We start from the raw sequence: 22821 nt of genomic DNA, 5'->3' as shown, positions 1-22821 counted from the left end.
CACAGCAGCCCTGAACTGTTCATTCAAAGAATTTGATAATTCTTAAACCTTCTAACAAAAATGTTTTTCTTGAAGATAAATACCAATCTACGCCTACGCTCTCAGGGGCCATGGTGAGTCACAACTCTCTCTGAACAAGCTGGCATCACCATCAGTGGGGCGGGGAGGGGGGTGGGCTGAGGTGGGACGACAGCTCACCCACCCCCGTTCCAGTTGCTGTCAGCGGCAACCGCCCCAGGCCGAGGACACCTGACGTGCAGGAAGGTGGGAAACGTGGAGTCACCGCCCTGCACACCTGCCCTGCCACTAGTACCCTTGGGAACCCTGGGAGCACGTGTCTAAAAGGCCTGATGTATTCACCCCAGCGATGAAACTTGAAGGCTCCAAACTCAAGTCCTGGCTCTGCCGCAAACCTGCCGCATGGCGGGGGGGGGTGAGGGGGTGCTGGGTGGAGGGGGGTCAGTCACCTGACCCCTTCCAGCCTCAGACGCCACCCGTGAAGCAGAGATGATGGTGAAGAGTTGACCACAGTCCTGGCACATCGTAACTGCTCGGCTAACGGTCTTCGATCCCAGTTCATGGTGACAGCAGGTGCCCTGAAGCATCACCTGCTGGGGTCGCCGTTACTCCTGAGACGCGGATGGAGTCCACGCCCTCCTCTAAGAGCGCCAGGTCCCTGGGCTCAGTCAGTACTCTGTACAGCGCTTGCAGCCTCTGCGGCCCTTCTAACTCTAAAATTCCCTTAATCCCCTCTTGTTTTGAGCCACGCAGTGACCCCATGGAATAAGATTTTATTCCTATTTTATAGGTGAGCAAGTTGAACAGAATGATGCTAAGATGCTGTGAACCCGGTCCCCTGCATCCCTCTTCCTGGTCTGCAACTGGCAGGGCGCAGACCTTTACCGGGCCTGGCAGCATCTTTACAAGCAGGCCCCAGCGTGCTCGCCCAGCCTCACCTTCTGCCCCAGCCTCCTCTCTGCGGCGCTCCCCTCTCCCCTGCCCATACCCTGGCTTGCGCTGTCCTGGCCTCCGAAGGCCCTCGCCCTCATCCCCCTCGGCTATGAGGCCCAGCTAGACACCAGTTGCTCCGTGATGCCTGTGTGGCCAGGAGAGATGCTGGCCCTGTGGGAGGGGGTACCACCCCCACGGGCGAGCCTGGAAGAGCCCGCATCCTGCAGCTTGCTCAGGGCGCTTGTGGGAAGCCCCACCTGAGGCTGTGCCGGCAGCTCCCCTGGGAATCCTCCTCCTCTCGTGCCGTCCGCACAGGTCAGTCTGAGTCAAGTTGACACTTCGTGTCCCCACCTCCTCTGGACTCCCTTCTGTGGGAAAGCCCACTCTGCATGGGCGCCAAGGTGGGAAAAAGGCCGCTGGCTTTGCTGGCTCGGGGCTCATGGGGCTGGACTGGAAATCGGCACAGGAAGGCCGAGGCATCTGGTCTGGTTAGGTGATCTGACCTGGTGCCTGAATCAGGCTGACGCCTGCTCTAAACGTGTGTCTGTAAACTGGGCTCTGAGTGACTCTTCTCACCGCTGACATTCGCTGCTCCAAACGGAGTTTCAGTCTTATAGTACTGAGCTAGTCTTGTCTTGCTGAATTCTGTTGTGTGTTGAGTCTACTGGGTGGTCCCCAGAGACACCAGTGAGATGCCAAAGGTTCAAGGCTAAGAAGTAGGGACTCGCTGACTAACTTTCAAGAACTTTGAAACATCCTAGAAAATGCCCCTGTTTTAAGGTTTTCTAGAGAGCGCGCATGAAGGGGCAAAAAGGAAAGGAAAAAAAAATAAAATCTTCAGCACATCCCAGAAAAACTAGCAAGGCTAATCCTGTGCACATAGAATGTCATAAATTGCTGTAAAATGTTTGATAAACAATGTGAGATTAGGTGCAAACACTTCCTTTTCAGTTTTCCAGGTTTCCATTTCAGAGACACTCCTAACGTGGGAAGGGCTTGTGGCTTTGCTCTGCCCTTGTTGAGGCCTCGGCTGAGCCGTGGGTCTGAAGAGTGGCCTGGAGGGACACCGCAGCCCCCCAGTTAATGGGAGCAGTCCAGGGCAGCAGGGTCACTCGCTGTCCTCTGCCCCCTGTCTGTCTCTCCCGGGCTGGGACAAGCTCAGCTGCTTATTCCCAAGCCAACCAGTCCCCAGACCCGCAGGACCCTGTCGTATCGGTGGGTGTGCCACGTCATTCGTGCTCAGCACTTTGCAAAGATGTTCCATGCTTTGTGTCAGTCAGGCCACCATGTTCCCATCCGTCTGGTCATTCAAATCCTTGAAGAAAGACTCTGGCAGAAACCCTGGCACTTACCCTGTTGCCAGGCTCGGGGTTCACTTCCTGAAAGGCAGGCACGTTGCTCCTGCCATCACTTTCTCCACAAAGCCAACTTCGTAATTATTTCCAAAAGCCAAGAAAACTGTTCCAAATATTCCAAACCCCACATGCCAAGGTCTAACTGCAAGTTCCCTTCTTTGTTTCCTTCCCAAATACACAGAATCACATGCTGAGACTCCACAGTGGACCGTTACCCAGGTTGAAAAGTTCAGCGTGATTGACTGAACAGCAGTCTTGACTCTGCAGCAGTCTTGTTGATTTTGGCCGCTCTGGGGGGATTCTTGTTTATTTACTCATAAAGCATGTGCGGAAGGATAAGAAGTTTCAAGGGCCTGTCCACTAAATCACACTGAAGAAATGATCAGTGACCTTAGTTTTGTTTTCATGTTAGCTCCCAGCCAAGGATGACTAGCCCCAAATCTCCAAAACATCTCCTTCAAACCAGAGTTGGTAAGTCAGAAAAAGACAAATATCGTATATGAACACATATATGTGGACTCTAGAAAGATGGTACCGATCGACCTATTTGCAGGGCAGGAGTGAAGACGCAGATGTAGAAGGCAGATCTGTGGACGCGGAGTGGGGAAAAGGAGGGTGGGATGCGCTGGGAGACTGGGATTGACGTGGATACACGACCATGTGTAAACCAGAGAGCTAGCGGGAAGATGCCGTGTTGGCACAGGGAGCTCGGCGCGGTGCTCTGGGATGACCTAGAGGAGCAGGATGTGGAGGTGGGAGGGAGGCTCCAGAGCGAGAGGACAGAGGTATACATATAGCTGACTCACTTCCTTGTACCCAGAAACCAACACAACACTATAAAGCAATTATGCTCCAAAAGACCCCCCAAACCCCAGAGCTGTTCTCTGTCAGAATGGTATCTGAAACGCTCACCTACTTAACATCTTTTCCAGGGAGAGCCTTTAGAAAATAATAAGTTTTTCTCTGCCTATTAGTTCTCCCTCAAAGCAGACGTTCTTATTGATGTTTCTCTAGTGAAAACTGATAGGGTGAAGCTTCAGGAGGCCTGGGGAGGGGCTGAGCTGCAGAAAGAACAGGGGCGCAGCCGGCAGAGAAGAGGGGACAGGAGTTCATAGCACCAGCACCTGCTCCCTGAGCTTCCCAGGTCACGCTAGTGGTAAAGAACCCAGCTGCCCATGCAGGAGACATAAGAGACTCGGGTTTGACCCCTGCGTCGGAAAGATGCCCTGGAGAAGGAAATGGCAATGCACTCCAGTATTCTTGCCTGGGAAATCGCATGGACAGAGGGGCCTGGCGGGCTACCGTCCATGGAGACGCAAAGAGTCGGACACGACTGAACACACACACGCAGCTGCTCTTTAGAACTCTGGCTGCTTCGTAGCCGCACATGTGAGAACCCACGGCCCAGGCTCCCTCGTCGTTGCTCCACTTTGTAAACACGTAGACGGGCACTGAGGGAGTCAAGACATGGGCCTGAGATCACACAGCCTGTGAGACAGAGGGCCAGGCTGGAACGGGGCAACTCGGGGTCTGAGCTCTCCCGCTTGGCCTGGAGACGAATGCAGAGGGACTCAGACATGCATCCCCCCAGAGCTGGAGGTCGGAGGGCCGGCAGCTTTCAGGTGAGCAAGACCAGCTGCTTTTGCTCCTGGTTGAAGCCAAAGCTCCTGTGGTTTTGAGGTTCCCCATGTCCCTTCCTCTCAGAACGCACTCTGCTCTGGAGCCAGGACACGTCGTGACTGCAGCTCCAGGCTCCAGCGGCTGGCATCCCACGCCCCTTGTCTCTGCTCAAGGCAAAGTCTGCCTTCCCCACCGGATGGAAATTATGCCTAGACTGTCACTAAACACACAGAGACAGAAGCTGGTGTGCGACCAGCTGCTCACCGCCTGCCCTCGGAAGGATGAGATGCAAGATAGACGCCAGGCAGACGCGCAGCAGAGCCAGTTGCACCGACTCAGCCAGCAGCTACACAAGCTGACCCTCCCCACGAAGACCAGAAGCTCCCCGGATGCCCCCGGGCAGCCAGAGCCTCTGAAACCCTCCACCCAAGGGGCGGGCGCCGGGTCACCCACGCCACACTCACTTCGCAAATATTGACCTCGCACACCTGCCCTGTGACTCAGCCCGGGAGGAGAGCTGGGAGCCGCAGGGGAGCACGGGGTTGGGCGGCAGGTGTCTGGTTAGATAAGGATGCTGACCTGGAGCCATCAGAAGTGTACCTGGGACGCCAGGCACACACGTCCCGGAAAGCCCTGAGTAGGTGCGACTGGGAGAGGGCAGAGACCAAGCCTGCAGGGGGAGGCCAGAAGGGCTCACGCAGGGTCCCAGCCCAGCAGAATGGGTCTCGGGAGTGTTCAAGGTGATGGGGACCAGGACTTGAGTGCCAACTATGCAGAGTAACATGGGGAGCTGATGTGGGGCCCAGGGAAGCCGGGGGGCAAGGGAGGACGTGGGGAGCACGGGGGGACCCCCCAAGGGGCCGGCGTACCTTGCAGTCACAGCCGATCAACTTCCCGCACTCCTCACAGGTGCTGGCGAACAGGGCCTCAAAGCAGGCCACACAGTAGGGCTGCTCCTCCCGAAGTACATACTTCCTGCCAAAAAGCGAGTCCTCGCAGTGGTGGCAGTCAAAGCGCTCCGTCATCTTGGCCCCGGATGTCTGTCACCTGCCAGGGAGGAGAGAAGGACAGGTTCCAGTGAGCACACACACGGCACGACTGTCCCCCTCCATCACGGTCACCTTGACCATCACCTTCACCATTGGTGGCTCGTCTCCTGGGTGAGCAATCGACACTCACCCCTGACACGCCTTGTCATTTTCAACTTTAAAAAAAATTATCTGGGGGCAGTTCTGTGTCTGAGCGCATTCCACTTCCCTAGAAGTCCTAGTTCTTGGTGACCGTGTCAGGAAAAGTGATCTTGATGTTGGACACAAGAGTTGGAGCCAGAGCCCTCGTCCCCCAGGAGGAGTGCTTGCCCCAGACAGGATGGAACTGCACGTCGCATCTTCCCCATCTTCTGCCCCCAGAATAGCTTGGCAGGGACAGAAACAACATGCTCATTTCTATAAAAAGACTTTCCACGCGCTCCTCTATGATTCATGAATTTGAATAAGGAGAGACCACAGAAGCCAGGGGAGGGTCGTTGGAGCTGCGAGGGAGCACATCGGTCCCTCCCCCACACCAGCCAGCAAGCAGGATACAGGGAAAGGCTGGCTTCCAGGCACAGACAGGGATTATCACAGTAGGAAACTCGGAGACCGAAATCAACCGTCTCCCCAGGCGACACCTCGACTTGCATTTTTCCAGGATGAGTGTGGCATGTGCATGAGCAGAATGGACTGGGTGGGGATAGAGGAAGGCAGGACTTCCCCTCCTCCTCCTCCCCCAGTGTGGTTCCTGCCCCAACATGTCAGAACCACCCCACAAAGAGCCCGTCTACCCTGGGAAGCCCAGGTGTGGAGAAACGCCCCTACGCCATTAGAAACACAGCCCAGCTTCTCAGGTGGCAATATTTAATTGACGGAAAAGTGAAAAGCTTTATAAATGATTAAATCTGGAGACAGGTTGACTGCATAACTCACAGGGATGTTTCACAAACTGATGAAACTCAATTCGATTTTCGGTCATCTCCACCCACTGAAGAGTGAAATTCCAAAATGATACCCTAGGGTGCAAATAAAATATTGCTGGCTGGTTTACGGTAATAGTGAACTTCACCGTGTTTATTAATTTTGTACTTTGTGTATACAAGATTCTGACGACTGTAAGCAAAGAAACGGACAACTTTCAGGAGTCCATACTTGGTGACTTCTGTGTTTATAGGACAGTCTTTTTTCCCGAAAGTATTAAACTCGCAGCTGGACACATGTGGCAAGATCCATCCCTCTAAATTGCTCTTCCTGGAGTTAAAGAAAACATTGCCGGGATATTCTTGAGATAACATCACAAGATGAGGCTCTTGAGTGATCTTTGTTCTGAAACCCAGTGTATGAATATCACATCTGTCCTAAGGGCATCTCAGGTTTCAGCTGCTAAGTTGGCAGAAGACGCCATGCTTTCCTGAAATCCCTGTTACTGGCCTTGAAAGTAGCCACCGTTCAGTTCTTTGCAATTAAGCACCGTCCTTCCAACCTATGGATTTTTCCACAGAGGCCGCCATTTAACTGCAGAATCTTATTCCCTATGCGGGTCACACAAATTTAAGAATAATGACCTGAAGATTTGAAATAAGAACAAGGAAAGGAGATAGGGCTATAAAAAATAAATTTTTAAAATCTGGGAACTACCCAGGAGATTATCTATTAACACAACTACCTTGTTTTATGGGCTTCCCTGGTGGCTCAGTGGTAAAGAATCCGCCTGCCAATGCAGGATACTGAGGGTTTGATCCCTAAGTTGGTAAGATTCCCTGGAGAAGAAAATGGCAACCCACTGCGGTATTCTTGCCTGGGAAATTGCATGGACAGAGGAGCCTACTGGGCTACAGTCCATTTGCTTGTAAAGAATTGGATATGAGTGAGCGACTAAACAACAACAACCTCATTTTATGGACGGAAAAAGGGGAAGCCAGGAACACTGATGGAAACAGAAGACTATATGAGCACTGGTTTCCAAACAGCCCTCTCACTTAGAACAAAACAGACTTCCAGTCTGCATGGAAAAGTGGTTCCACACTGGTTTGGAAGAGCAGCGGCCCTTCTGGGGGAAGGAGACAGGCTGTACCAGTAACCCCCATCGAGAGCCATTCCTGTGCTCTGGAGCCATGAAAGGGGGCACTGTTTTCTCCAGGGTATTGCCCCAGCAATGCTCATATGCCTGGGATGTGCTTCCTGCCTCCTCTGACTCCACAGGACTGTGACAGAAGTCATCTAAGACAGTAAACAGTGAGCACACGCAGGGCTCCACGGCGGATAAAGAGGACTGAGGCGACACAGTGCCCCAGTCCTGATACTGACTTCCAGCAGAACGAGTGAGGTCCCCAACAGCCCTCCAGACCCGACGGCCCCCACTTCTGCAGATTGTTTCAGAGACTGGCGGATCGCTCTCCTACCTCGATCCTTATCTCCTCTAAGTCACAACAGCTTTATTGACCAGGACAGTGCTTATGCTTAAACCAACAAGTTGGGGTGGAAAGTAAGACCACTGCTAATTAGAAGCAGAGCAGATGGACATGAATCTGAACCCATCTCCAGTGAGTTCCAAGAAGCACAAGCCCTGAGTCTCAGAACAAGCAGCATATGAACTCCTAAGGAATCTAAGAGGCTCCCTTCTCCTACAGAGTTTGAAACCAGTTCTTTAATCTAATGCTACCAAACAGAAAATGACACAATTGTGTATCCAAAGTTACACTATCTATCGTAAGCCTCTGCTTAATGGGAAAATTTTTAACTATAGTCTTGCATTAGACTTCCCCTATAACTCCACTTTTAAATCTTACGATATGCCTGATTTTTATTTATTTGAATGGGGCTTTCCCTGGTGGCTCAGATGGTAAACAGTCTGCCTGCAATGGAGAAGACTCGGGTTTGACCCCTGGAGATGGGAATGGCTACCCCCTCCAGTATTCTTGCCTGGAAAATCCCATGGACAGAGAAGCCTGGCAGGCTACAGTCCAATCTTTTTAAGCCTCTGTTTAATGGGAAAATTTTTAGCTACAGCCTTGCGTTAGACACCCCCTATAACTCCATTTTAAAATTTTATAAAATGACTTATTTTTATTTAATTAAAATTTTTTCTTTTTTTTTTTAACTTAAAAAAATTTTTTTTGGGGGGTGCACCACCTGGCATGTGGGATCTTATTTCCCAAACTAGGCATCGAACCCATGCCCCCTACATTGGAAGTGCATAGTCTTAACCAGCGGATCGCCCGGGAAGTTCTAAAATGCTTGGTTATTCATTCATTCCAGAGGCATCAGCTGAGCTGGAACTGTGTGAATGTTATCCAAAATGCTGTAGCTACAAAGATCAGTAAGATACGGGACCTCCCGGAGGGAATTTGTGGTCTAGTGAGAAATGGATGCATGGTGTGTATCAAACAGACTCAGTTCTACGCTCAACACCCCGAGGGAGAGACCTGAAGGGTACCAGGGGAAGCAGGAGGAGCAGCCCCTGAGTCACCCCTCCTGGGAGATGGACAGGCTTCCTAAGATGTTACCTGTGCCGGGAAAGAGTTATCCAGGTGATGATGTAGGCAGAGAGCGGAGGCTTGGGAACGGGAATTGGGGTGGGGAGAGCAGACACCCCAGGAAGATGGGAGTCGGGTCACTTCAAGAGCAGTCAAGATGAAGCTGAAGAGATAGCCAGAGGCCAAGGGAAGGAGGGCCTGCGGCCATGACCCTGAACACAGATTGGCCCCACAGGCAGTTAGCTGTAGCACGTGAACTCCTCAGCCTGCAGTGAAGGAAGATTTACTGTGTGGAAGCCTGACTTCACTCTGTGGGGTTGGGGGAGACAAAACCAAGAGGCAGTGACTCTTTCAAAATGTTTTTGGGGTGTCCAAGGCCATTTCTGAACCATTTCCTCAAACAAAACCTGAACATCTTGTTTTGTTTTGTTTTTACCTAATTGTGCACAACCTGCTCACCCCCACCAAAACGCCACATCCCTCCCTGTGGGTTACCTGTCACTCAGACCATCACCTGTGCCCAGATGCTGACAGCGCAAAGCAGTAGCAGGCAAAGAGACCCTGGACCTCAGGGATGACTGCCGACTTGTTGCTCATGAACTGAACCCAGATCCCAGTGTCCGGGAGTTCTTACACCTCCCCCAGGTTAAGTCATCCTCTGATGTCATCCCCCCTCGGCTCTGAACAAGAAGCCGATCATAGGGGACATGTTTACAGATGTGGCTGCTGGCCCAGCCGACGGTGCTGGGTGTAGACAGTCCTGGGGCAGCTGGCAGGCCCGGGGTGGTAGGAGGGAGGGAGCTTTGATCTGAGTCTCTCCACCTGTGCTGACTCAGGTGTGAGGATGCAGGTTCAGAGAGTGCGTAGGGCTCCCCACAGAAAGTGATGACTCTACAAGGTCCACAGGCTTGTACATGTGAGCTATTTTTATCCTCTCAGATGTAAGAACCGTCAAAGTCTGGGATGGGAGGGGGAGTGTGAGAGCCAGGAAGAGAAGAGAAATGAGGAGGGAGGAGGAGAGGAAGTGGAGGAGGGAGGAAGGCATTTAGAGCCGGGAAGAACATGCCTCATTTTAAAAAACTTTTCATTTTGTATTGGGGTGTAGCCGACCAACACTGTTGTGATAGTTTCTGGTGAACAGTGAAGAAACAGAAATATGATCCAAAAGGATACACACACCCCAGTGTTCACTGCAGCGCTATTTACAGCAACCAAGACATGGAAGCAACCTGAATATCCGCTGACAGAGAAATGGATAAAGATGTGGTACATATATACAATGGAATATTACTCAGCCATTAAAAAGAATGCAATCATGCCATCTGCAGCAACATGGATGGGCCTGGAGATTATCACACCGAGTGAAGTAAGTCAGATAGAGAAGTAGAAATATCGTATGACATACCTTATATGTGGAATCTAAAAAGAAATGACACAGATGAACTTACAAAACAAACAGACTCAGGGACTTAGAGAACAAACTTATGGTTGTGGGAGTGGGGAAGGATGTGGGGAAGGGATGGTCAGGGAGTTTGGGATGGACAAGCACACACTGCTATATTTAAGATGGATAACCAACAAAGACCTACTATAGAGCACAGGGAATTCTGCTCAACGTTACGTGGCAGCCTGGATGGGAGGGGAGTTTGGGGAGAATGCATACATGTATATGTATGGCTGAGTCCCTTTGCTTTTTTTTCCCCAGAAACATTTCCTGGGAATCAGGAGAGGGGCAGAGTTCCAGGCGTCTGGCCGGTCCTTCCTGAACAGTGGGCCTTCCATGTAGCCTTCTCTTCAGTGCTCCCCTTGCCAACTAAGCACCTTGGCCTGACTCCAGAGATGCCCTCTGCCTCCAGCCCCACAATGCCCATGCGTCTTAATCCATGCTGCCTGATGAGACTGGTCTAACAGCCTTGATTCCTCCCAAGAAATCTGCAAACATCCCCGACAGCCAGGTTCCAGGTGGGAACCACTGTTGCTTACCAGCATCTGGAGCTTTCTAGGGAGGATTCAGAAAACCAGTCTGCAGCATGTGGGCTCTTTTAAGGAATATATTTGAAAATGCAGTGTTTTCCTGACACCACAGGATGCTGACTGCCTGTGTACCCCCACCCCTCAACCATAATCCTTGCAAGGGTGTCACCAGGTGACAAACATGGGTCCGGCACTTCAGGGACACATGGAGAATGAATGAATGGACACGCAATGGGTGGTGGGTGAACATGCATATCCCAGAGCACAAACATGTGGGCAACATCCCCAGAGGAAACGAGGCCTCTGTTATGTGGACAACCCACTTTGCATAGCAAACCCCAGATGTAATGCGGTTTGGCATCCGACACCGTTACAGTTTCTAAAGCAACAGATTTAAGCTTCATTCTTTCTTCTCCGCCTCTGGCCTTGTCCCTCTTCCAGATAAACTGCTGCTTCCTCAGCGGGTAGAATTGTTCTTATTGTATTTGGATCCATACCCATGTGAGCACACAGCTGCATGGCCCCCGGATGAGGCTGGTCAGGTCAAGAAGCCCACACCCCCCAGGAGATGCCCTCAACATCTTTGTGCAGAACTACCAGCTCCCTAGACCCAGGCTCCAGGCACCAGGGGGGCCCGGGGTGTCCCACACAGACACGGTAGCCTGTAAACCAGAGGTCTCTGTCCAAAGGCACAAACTCTCACACCAGCAGAGAAGCCAGAGAACGCTCTGCACCAGTTTGCTCTTCTGTGGACAGAAGGACAGACACAACAGACCCGCTCACCCCAAAGCTCTTGCCACTAGGCCAGCTGAATTGTTTCTATTAAACAGAAATTCTGCTGAAAGGGAGAGGGACACCATCTCAAAGGATGTTGTTATTTTAAAAAGTATTATAATGTATTTAAAATCCTTTTGAAATCTACTTTGGGATTCTTGGTAAGAATGACTATATCTTGTGTGTGTTTGTGTGTGTGTGTGTGTGTGTGTGTGTGAGTTCAGTCGCATCCAACTCTTAGTGATCCCATGGACCGTAGCCTAACGGGTTCCTCTGTCCACGGGATTCTCCAGGCAAGAATACTAGAGTGGGCTGCTAATTCCTTCTCGAGGGGTTCTTCCCGACCCAAGGATCGAACCTGCATCTCCAGCATTGGCAAGCGGACTCCTTACCATTGAGCCACCTGGGCAGCCATACCTGTTGTATATTTAAGGGTTAATTTACTGAGTCTTCAGTGAGTATATAGGCAGGGGTCATGAATGTATTATAACTTGGTATATTAACTAGTAACTTTCAGAAACATTTAAAAAGCTTGAGTCATTTATGATCATGTTAAGAAATATTTTGTGTGAGAGACGAGGCTTGGATAAGGTGAGCTGATGTCTTCCGAATTATCTTCTGGGTAGTACTGAATAACGAAAAGGCCCCAGGAGACTGAGATGAAACAGACAGTCTCCGGAAGAGTTGTCTAGTTCTAGTTCTAGCTCCAAAGAATTTAAATCACCTTTAAGATTCTATCTGGCAATTTAATCTCAAAACACATCAGCTCTGTCTGCACAGGACAAGCATAATTACACAGGCTAGGATGCTTGGCAGCCTCGGGTCCTCAACTGGCATCAACGTGTGTAGGGGGAACCCGGCCTCTCTCCCTCCGCTTCCTGCTTACCTGTCGCTCAAGTAACCACGTTGGGTTTCACAAGAACAAAAGGAAAAACTCTCACTCCCCTTCATCCGTCTCCTCCCATCTCCAGAAGGCAGCTCGCAGTTGGTTCTCGTCTGCCTGGCCTTCCATCTGCTATGACCCCAACTTCCACAGAAGACCAGCCCCCTCGCTGTACTCACAGCCCCACTCCCCTTGGTGTTTTTTTTAGCACAACCTGCAGGATCCTGTCACGACAGGCATGCACATCTCCTGCTGTTCCCACCACTGCCTAAACTGGCTGATTCTTATCTGTTCCAAAGGTTGTACCATCAAACACAGATAGACCTATTCTCTTGAAACACAAACGTTTACAGGCTTCAAGGATGCCCTTCAACCCTGGTGTTACTTACTCACAAAAAAAGGGCAGCCACTTCACCCATGGGCACAGACATCACTGACCTCACTTAGAAACACTTAAAGGAGATCTTTAAGCCACAAACTAATTTAGGGCCGGCAAGGTACCGCTTACACAGGCCAAGGACGAGCAGGGTGACATGTGATGTTCAAGCTCAGACAGGGCGTGAGAATCACCCATGAGAACCAGACTGAAGATCAACAGACCAGAGGCTGCCCCCGAACAGCTCATCAGAGACCCAAGAGGGCAGGCAATCACAATTTACAGTGAAGGGAATGTGAAGACCACCAGTAGCAGTAGGATGATGGAATCTTTAAAAACCAAGATGGGGCCAGGGGAGGAATTGGGAGATTGAGATGGATACATATACACTATTGATACTAGGTATAAAACAGATGGTTAGATAGCATCACCTACTCATGGACATGAGCTTGAGCAAACTCTGGGAGGTTGTGGAGGACAGGGAAGCCTGGTGTGCTGCAGTCTGTGGGGTCTCGAAGAGTCGAACACAATTTAGCAGCTGAACAACAACAAAAAATAGATGACTAATGAGAACCTGCTGTAGGGGACAGGGAACTCTACTCAGGGCTTGAGATGACCTAAATGGGAAGGAAGTTCAAAAAAGAGGGGATGCATATATACAAAAAGCTGAACCATGTCGCTGCACAGCAGAAATTAATGTAATGTTGTAAAGCAACAGTACTCCAATGAAAATTACAAAAAGCAAAACTGAGCTTATGAAGAGAACTGTGAAGAAAAGTTACTGAGAAATGGTTGGAGTCAGGGTTCTCCAGAGAAGCAGAACTGAAAGTATATATTATATGAAGAGGCTGATTATTAGGAATTGGATCATATTATTATGGAGGCTGGAAGCCCCAAGCAGCTGGCAAGCTGGAGACCTACTGGCACAGGAGAGCTACGAGGTCTTGAGTCTGAAGTTCCAGTCTGAGTCTGAAGGCCTGAGAACCAGGGACCAGAGGTGTAAATTCTAGTTCAAAAGCCGGCAGGCTCAAGACCCAAGATGTGCTGAAGTTCCAGCTGTGACCAGGGCCTGGAAAGGACCGAGCCCCAGCTCCGCAGTCAGGCATGGGGCGTCCCCTCCTGCTCGGCCTTCTATTCTACCCAGGTCTCCAGCCGACCGCACGAGGCCACCCCAGCCGGGCAGGGCGACTCAGGCTACTGATTAAATGTTAATCGCATCCACAAACAGCCTCCCAGACATACCCAGAAGTTACATTTGTGTCTTGGCACCAGGGAACCCAATCAGGTTGACGCACAATGAACCACCACAAGAGCTAACACTGCAATCCACCAGTCAGGACAAGAGAGGCCATTCACGTAACTCACCCCAAAGTCACTGCTGGCCTCGGGTTCTGGAAGACTGGCCTCACAGTCCCTAGAGATGGGACTGTGCATTCAGTTCCAGGTGGTCATTTTCAGGAAGTGACCGCTCAGTGTAAGTCCATGTGACAATGTGGCTCTGATAAATCTGGTGTAAGAGAATGACCAGGAAGTCCCCAAAGTATCGTTCTGTTCCTGGGAGCTCAGGGAACTGGGTTATCTCCTGGCGCTGAGTCAGAGCAGCTTAGGTAAGCTACCTCCTCCAGCCTCCTGCTGATAGATAACAAGGCAGCCGGAGCCCCAGAGGCTGGGAAACAGGCCCTCGGGGCAGGACAGGAAGAGAACCCAGGCCTCCAGAGCCCAGACTTCTTTTTTTTTTTTTTTTTCAATATCCTGCTGGGCTACAATTAGATTCTTTCGGTACTAGAAGTGACTTAACAACAACCCTTAGCAACAACCGTGGGTGAAGGTATGCAGTTACACCCTCATTGAAATGTTCAGGTTCCCCCACCCCCACCCACCCTCAGCTTAGAGGTTAGAACTCAGGCTCTCAAGTTAAAGCTGTCTGGGGTCTGCTCTTGGAGTCACAGTTTCTAAGCTGGGAAACCTTGAGAAAAGTTAACTTCGATCTCTCTGTGCTCCAGTGTATCTGCAAAAATAAGGGGACTATCCATTTTGTATACACTGCTTCTGATGTGCAGGCTTTATAATAAACCCTGCAAGCAAGCCACCATCCTGTGTTTTCAGGTTGTGGAAACCAAAGCACCAAGAGTTTAGATGACCTGGCCAAGACTGCACAGCTTGAGGCTGAGGGATGGGGAGCGACGGGAACCTAAGCTCAGGCAGCCTAGCTCCAGCCCAAGCTCACAGGCTACCCAGCCACACCTGCCTCAAAGCACGTTCATACCCGAGCCTACCCCACCGTACCTGGCTGGTGGGAAGCCAACACAGCCCTGTGAGCACGCAGAAGCATCGAAGCACACCAGGTAATAGACACTGTGGAAGTCCCATTCTATCTGCTAACTCACAACCCTTAAAAACACAGGCTGGAAAACACCGTGAAAAAAAATCATACAGCTGCACAATGAGATATTCTTCACTGTTTGCTTTTATAGGACTTGAAGTGTCCGCCTAGGAATGCCTGTACTTTTCAGACTCTCCTCACATGTTTCTTAGTCGAAACCACCTTCAGGATATGAAAGCCTCCTCCCTCAAAGGTATTATTACAAAACGCACATCTGCGGGGTTAGTGCCAAGGGGGTGGGTCCTAAACACAGTTCTTGGGATTCTAAGTCCCAGAGGTGGGTGGGTTACTGCCTCCCAAGTGCCCTAGTGCAGCATAGGTGACCAGGTTAGACTAATGGGAATGGAAAGCCAAGTGGGGATCTGAGAGTCAAGAGAATTAATCCTTCCTTTAAAATGGAAACATTTAACACTTTGTTCCTGCAATTTTAGGTATGCTAAGATATCACAGGAGTCAGTTTAAGATGAATACTGTGTTTTGTTTTGTTTTTTAAAGAAGCCTGTTTTGGTTTTATTCTGCTCTGATGTTTCAGGTTCAGATCTATGCCTGAGGTCACCGGCAAGGTCCAGTCCTTTCTACCGCAGGGAAAGCCTGGGTGCCCAGAGCAGACTCACTCGGCCAGTGCGCCAGGACCATTGGCTTGGTGACCCTCATCTCCAGGAGGCTGGCTGCCGTCCTCCCTTCGGGATGAGGTGGGGTCCATCCCCAGCCGGATCCCTCCCACCTAAGGTACCTCTAAGGTGTCCCTGTGGGCCAACTCCCCTGTCCCTGGATCCCCGCCCCCCCCCCCCCGCGCCCATGGCCAGCTCCCCTCTCTCTGGGTACCCCCACCACCAGACCTCCCATCCCCAGATCCCCCACCGCCAGCTCCCCCTGTCCCCAAGTCCTCTTCTGTCCCTGGGCTCCCCTGTTCCCAGGTCCCCCACCACCCCAAGCCACATTGTCCGCAGATCTCCCTCTTCCTCCGAGGTTCCCTTGTCCCCCGGTCCCCCACCGCCGGCCCCCCAGTCCCTGGCCCGACTGCAGCTCACTTACCGCGCGGCGGCTCGCGGACAGACGGCGGACGGCAGCGGAGGTCCGCGCGGCTGGGCCCGCGGAGAGGCGCGCCCCGCCCGGAGAACCCCGCGTGTCATTTGACCAAATAAGGAGACGCTCGCTGGGCGGCGCGGGCCGGGCGGGCGGGCGCCCCCGGGCCCAGGGCGGCGCTGGGGACCCCGGCCCTTTGTCTGCCGCGGGCGTTTCCTGCGTCCCCGGGCGTCGCGGGCGCCGGTTCCAGGGCTCCCGCCAGGTCCCGGGCGCGCGGCGACCCCGCCGGGAAGGTGCGGGGCGGCGGCGGAGGGGCGCCCACTTACCGGGTCTGCAGGAGCGGGAGGCGCGCCGGGGCGCGGGGTGGGGGGCGTCTCTCCGCAGCCCCCGCGGCTCCTGTGCCACCAAATGAGCCGGCCGATGGCAGGAAGGATGGGGAAGGCCGGGTCTTTGTCCCGCGGGGGAGGGGACGGGAGGGACCAGTCCCCACGCTCCAGGCCGGAGGAGCGCTCTTTGAACGTTCTGTGGTCTCTCCGGGGCAGGGAGACCCAGCTGAGCTGGAGAAAGCGCCTCCCCCACTGGATCCCAGCCCCGCCGAGCCCGGCCTGGGGGCTCAGCGGCACGGCCTGCGGGCCAGAGCGCACAGAAGCCCGGCCAGGACTGGGCGCGCGGGGCTGGAATTGTCCTAGCGCGCAGCCGGGGTGCAAGGTGGGCGGATGGAGGCCGAGGCAGCACAGAAGGCCCGGGGGTGGACGTGGCGCTTTCAGCAGGAGTGGGCCTCGGAGAAGGGAAGCAGTCGGGTTGATTTCTCCTGTTCGATGCTCTGTGTCCCCTGATGCGTCAGCGGGTCCCCATTATAGAGTCACAGAACCCCAGCGCCATCCTGTTAGCCGTCACCCACTAAGATGTAGGGCATCTCATTGGACCCTCGCCCCTTTAAGGTAAGGGCTAACACTCCTGCTTGAGGGTAGAGACATTTCTCTCAGAGGGGTTTGCTAAAGGCAAATGATTCTGGCAGTGGTGATCTGACCTGGAGTCTGAGGAAGGCAAAGCCCTGTATCCAACAGGGGAGGAGATGCCCTCCGCCCAGCAGTCACTCCAGGGCCGCGGGGGCTGCGACTCGCCCCAGACCTGAACCCCCAGGACTACCTTCCCTGCTTCCTCCTTGATCCTTGAAGTTTTTCACCAAGAACCTAAGTTTGGACTCCTGACCTGATTCCTCACTAACAGTCAAAGCAGGCCTCATCTGGAAATCCAGAGCAAACTGGGTATAAAAGCCTTTTTCCCTCTGGCAGTTAACCTAGGTTATGTTGTCAGGTGTGGTGGTTTAGTCTCTTAGTCGTGTCCACCTCTTTGCGACCCCGTGGACTGTAGCCCACCAGGCTACTTTGTCCATGGGATTCTTCAGGCAAGAATACTGGAGTGGGTTGCCATTTCCTCCTTCAAGGGATCTTCCCAACCCAGGGATCAAACCCCTACCTCCTAATTCTTTACCACTGAGCCACTAGGGAAGTATTGTTGTATATTTAGTTGTAAATCACATAATGACCACCTAGGTCCACAATGATGATCCTAAATCTTCAGCAAATTGAAAAAAAATAATAAAACATTAATATCTGTATTTTATCTTCTTTCTGCTTTTTTCCTTGCTTGCTTAATTTTTTTATTGCTATATTTTTCAGCTTTCTAAGTTCAATGTTTAATTCATTTATTTTACTTTTCTTTTTGATTGATATAGATATTTAGTTATCTATGTTTTCTTTTAATAACTAGTTATGCCACACAGATTCGGATATGTTTTTTCTTGATTATTTTAAGAAATTCTACAGTTTAATTTTGCATTTTTCCTTTGACCTAAAGGATAGAGGAGCATATTAAATGTCCCTATGGGGATGTAACCAGCAAAATCCAGCGTCTGGAAGCAAATTCACTCAGTTTCTACAGTAATATCACTCAGGAAGAAGAAGAAAAAAGAAGAAAGAAAGAAAGGAGAGAGGTGGAGGAGAAAACCAATAAATTTAAAAAATAAAACTTAACCAACTGCAGTGAATGGATGAAACTTATTGAGATTCTGAATCAAAGAACAAACTATTGAAAAAATAATTTTTCATGAGACAATCTGGTGAAATGTAATACTAACAAATGATGACATTAATAAAATAATATTAATTTATTTTAGATATGCTAATGAAATTGCACACACATTTTTTAAGCCCTTACTTTTCAGAAATACTTTTGAGAAATATTTACCCATGGAAAAAATACTATGTCAGGATTGTTTCAGAATAATTTGGGATGAGGGGGATAAGTAGGACCTAACATTTATATATATATATATATATGTATATATATATATATATATAGTATGTATGAAATAGTATCAGCCATAGATTAATGATAACCATTGAAAAGTGGTGGAGTGTGTGTAGAGGTCCATTGTACTTTTCTCTTTGCTTAATGAATGCCAGGAAGGATCATCAGAGGCTGCAGGTAGAGTGCTTTGGGGGACCCAGACATGGTGCCCTTAAAGCAGGGTTTTGCCAGGTTTGCACAGACCTGGGACATGTATATGTCCTTTAAATAGATTTTGGACTAACAGACAAGTGGGAAAAAAAAAAAAAACAATTGCTGGCAAGCAGAGAGGTGAGTCGGGGCTTCCCAGGTGGCTCAGTGGGTAAAGAATCTGCCTACCAATGCAGGAGACATAAGAAATGCGGGTTCAATCCCTGGCTTGGGAAGATCTCCTGGAGGAGGGCATGGCAGCCCACTCCAGTATTCTTGCCTGCAGAATCCCATGGATAGAGGAGTCTGTGGTGGGCTACAGTCCATAGAGTTGCAAACAGTCAGACATGCCTGAATCGACTGAGCACAGCATGCAGAGAGGTGAATGGATTGCTACAGAAAAGGGCTGGAAGCAGAGAAGAAATGATCCCAAAGGAAAAGAAAAAGCAGAGTGCTTCTGGGCCTAGAGTACAAATAGCTTCATCCATCACAGCCCAGCATTTCCTGCTCCAAGGCAGATCCAGAGGCGCTGCAGTGTGACAGCCTCCTCTCACTGGATGTTAAGCCTCAGACAGAGCAGTTCCTCCTGACTTAGCAAGGCTCCCGGGGATTTGGGTCAGCCGCTCAAAGACGCAGGAACCAACCAACGATGCAGAGTTTGATCCTGGCGCTGCTTGTGGATCCAAGTCAGACATGTCTGGGAGCTTCACAGCAGCAGTGCCCAACCTTGCTGGCATCGAGGACCGATTTTGTGGAAGACAGTTTTGCCATGGACATCCAGGGTGGGGTTGGGGACCCCTGCTTTACATACTGACTGTTTGCACCCAGTAAGGCAGTTTATGGAAAGGGGAGTGTGAAGAAATGGGATGTGGAAATGCAAGCATGTTTCTTCCTAGCCAGAGGGTGGTCGGGAAGGGGTGGGGCAGTGTCTATCTTGTGTGCCCACCTATGCTGTATGCTCAGTCCCATCCAGACTCTTTGCAACTCCCTGGACTGCAGCCCGCCAGGTTCCTCAGTCCAGCAGATTTCCCAGGCAAGAATACTGGAGTGGGATCCTCCAGGGGATCTTCCTGACCCAGGGATCGATCCTGAATCTCCTGTGGTGGCATGGGGATTCTTTACCGCTGAGCCACCTGGGAGAGCTGAGCTTTTTCTGACCAACTGCCAGGCACAGGAGCAGCATGGGTCCTTCAGGAGTGAGTGGTGTGGAGCCACTGTAACCTGACCAGGTTCCTTCCATTTGCTCCACCAGCTCAGGGGCACCAGGTTACTTAACTGGGCTTCCCAGGTGGCTCGGTGGGAAAGAATCCACCTACCGATGCAGGAGACACGGGTTCAATCCCTGGGTGGGGAAGATCCCCTGGAGAAGGAAATGGTAATCCACTCCAGTGTTCTTGCCTGGAGAATCCCATGGACAGAGGAGCCTGGCGGGCTGCAGTCCATGGGGTCCCAAAGAGTTGGACATGACTTAGCAACTGAAACAACAATAAAATTATTTATAATACACAGACTACATAAATAGTTGTAAATTCCACGTAACTAGTTACCAGCCTGGCAAATTCAGGTTTCGCTTTTGGGAACTTTCTGAGATTTCATTTATTTTTTTAAAGTATTTACCATCTGAGGTTGGTTGAATTTTCAGATGCTGAACCCATTGATAGGGGGCCAGCTGTATTCCCAGGACCTGACTATAACACATGGCACATGGTAGGTGCTTATTAAATAAAGAATTTGAATTAATGGATGGATCATAGAAGAATTGTAATATGTGACATCTCTCATTTTGTAATTTGTTAGTTCATAGTATAGCAGATGGAATATTATAGAGAACAGAACACTGGCATCAGACCCCGCTTTGAATCCCTGTCCTACCTGTGACCAGCTCTGTAGCCCCAAGCAAACACAAAACTCTAAACCTCAGTTTGCTCATGTGTAAGATAGACCGATGACATATTGTTTGCAAAACTGTTAGGAAGATCCCTTGACACAGTGCACATAAACCACTTACCAGGAGTACACACTTGGGACACTGTAGGCCCTCAGTAAATGCTAGCTTTTATTCCATGGGTATAGGAGAGATGACTCCAGAATAAGAAGCGAATGTGAAGGTGGTTAAATGGTACACATTTTTTTTTCACTTACAGTAAGTTCCCAACATACGAACTAATTCCATTCTGAGAGCATATTCCTAAGTCTAGTTGGCTTCTAAGTCCAACAAAGTTAGCCTAGGTACCCATGTAACATAATCGGCTATAGAGTACTGTACTGTCGTAGATTTGTAATACTCTTCACACAAATAATACATGAAAAGCACAAAAATAAAAGCATTTTTAACCTTATGGTTTAGTACTTTGAAAAGTACAGTAGTACCAGCTATATCACCACTGCTTTGATGCTTGCTTCCAGACATCCTGGGCTTCAAATAAGGACACCGTATGACTATTCTCTGGACAGTACCCAACGGTGAAGTGCACAAAAGCACAGACCCTTGTAGAGGAGGCATGCACATGACAACGTACACCAGGCGTGCAAACCAAGTGACTGGACATGTGAACGCACGTTCACTTCTTTGAAAGTTCACAGTTTGGAGCTTTGTATGTAGGGGACTTATTGTGTGAGATAAATAAGTCCTGGGGATCTGATTTACAGCACAGTGACCATGGTTAACAACACTCTATGGTATACTTGAACATAACACAGTGCACGTAAGAGATGTAGGGACTTAAAAGTTCTTGTAGACAGAAACTTCGAAGTTCTGTTTACAAGAAAAAATATGAGGCAAGGGATGTTAACTAAACTTACTGTGGTCATCACTTCACAATATATGCCAATATCAAATCACGCTGAAAGTCATATAAGGTTATATGTCAATTGTATCTCCACAAACAAAAATCAGGAAACAGACTTAATTCTTGTCAGAAGGAAGGACAACAGTTTAGATCCTGCTCTCAAGATAAAAGACTGTCTTTTTGAGAGAACAATTCTCTGCTATAGACCTGAGTTGAGTGGTATAGAAGGACAAAATTAAGAAACTCCCTTTCCTGGGAGAGGGTTTCTGTGGCAATGTGGATGGGTCATTCAGCTTGCTCTCGGGTTTATCTCACTTCCCCTGAAGGCTTTGTGGGGCTGTTGTTATGGTTTAGTTGCTCTTTGAGACTCCATAGACTGCAGCCCGCCAGGCTCCACTGTCCAGGGATTCTCCAGGCAAGGATACTGGAGTGGGTTGCCACTTCCTTCCCCAGAGAATCTTCCTGACCCAGGAATCAAACCCGCGTCTTCTGCATTGGCAGGCAGGTTCTTTACTATTGAGCCAGCAGGGAAGCCCAGCCAGTGGTCCTCTGGGTGATCTGGAACCAGAAGCCCTAGGATCACTGGAAACTTGGTGAAAGAAAACTTCTCAGGCGGGTTCTGTTTGAACAAGCCTCCAGCGATGCCGATGACTGCCCGTGCTTTGAGGTGAAACACTCACCAAGGACTCCTATCTCTGGACTCAGTGATTTACCAGAGATTCTGTGGGGGGCAGGGAGCATCAACTAATCACAGACCAAGCCCAGGGACTCAGATCCAAGTTCAAGTACCACTTAGGCCGGCAGGCAGGGCTTGTGAAGGAAGTACAAGGTGCAGGCCTTACAGGCAAGGAGTTCCAGACGCATCTCGGTGATGCACATGCTGAAGCTGAGCTCTCTCCTCCCGACCGCTAGAGGAGGACCAGCTTCCCAGAGACTGGGCCCACTGCAGACCTCTGTGGCACCCACACCCTCACCTAACAGGAGGAGAGGGTTAGTCACCCTAAACCACCATCTCAACAGAGATCTTCAGAGTAGATTAAAGAGATATTTCTCACTGGCAGTTGGTTCCACCCACGGCAACCCGGGGCAGGAAGCTGCTGGATGATCTGCCCCTGAATCAGAGGTAATCATCTGTAATTGCCTCGTGGTTGGACAGGGAGTAAGTGTCTCAGAACTAAAGGCTGGCCATGCTCCCAGGAGGGGAGGGGAGGGGAGAAGGGAGGAGCAGGGAGGAAGAAGGAGAGGGGAGGGGAGCAGGCTCAGTGGCGGTTCAGGGCACTGGTGCTCCCTCTTCCTGAAATCACAGGAAACCCTCTCTGGGACCTGGCCCCACAGGCAGGGTGGCACAGTGCCAGTGCCCCTGAGCTGGTGGAGCAAATGGAAGGAACCTGGTCGGGTCACAGCAGCTCCACACCGCTCACTCCTGAAGGACCCATGCTGCTCCTGTGCCTGGCAGTCGGCCAGAAAAAGCTCAGCTCTCCCAGGTGGCTCAGTGGTAAAGAATCCCCATGCCACCACAGGAGATTCAGGATCGATCCCTGGGTCAGGAAGATCCCCTGGAGGATCCCACTCCAATATTCTTGCCTGGGAAATCTGCTGGACGGAGGAACCTGGCGGGCTGCAGTCCAGGGAGTTGCAAAGAGTCTGGATGGGACTGAGCATACAGCATAGGTGGGCACAC

The 22821-nt window shown here is 50.6% G+C and overlaps 1 protein-coding gene across 5 annotated transcripts in view; it reads right to left on the bottom strand.

The window, feature by feature from the left end:
• The window catches only part of FHL2 (four and a half LIM domains 2), a 45831-nt gene that overhangs the window by 8486 nt on the left and 14524 nt on the right, over positions 1-22821 (bottom strand). For 2 of the 5 annotated variants that reach the window (XM_043918483.1, XM_043918485.1), the window contains one exon: positions 4796-4973. In XM_043918483.1, coding sequence (XP_043774418.1) covers positions 4796-4951 — 156 coding nt within the window. In that variant the 5' untranslated portion in view covers positions 4952-4973. Of the gene's footprint in view, positions 1-4795; positions 4974-5890; positions 5956-15858; positions 15988-16175; positions 16846-22821 lie in introns of those variants that run through there. The other 3 variants (XM_043918484.1, XM_043918482.1, XM_043918486.1) reach the window with 3 other exon arrangements.

Source organism: Cervus elaphus, chromosome 11 (genome assembly GCF_910594005.1).
Source record: "Cervus elaphus chromosome 11, mCerEla1.1, whole genome shotgun sequence".
Taxonomy (NCBI): Eukaryota; Metazoa; Chordata; class Mammalia; order Artiodactyla; family Cervidae; genus Cervus; species Cervus elaphus.
The sequence above is the reverse complement of the archived record's forward strand: the minus strand, read 5'-3'. Positions and strand labels throughout refer to the sequence as shown.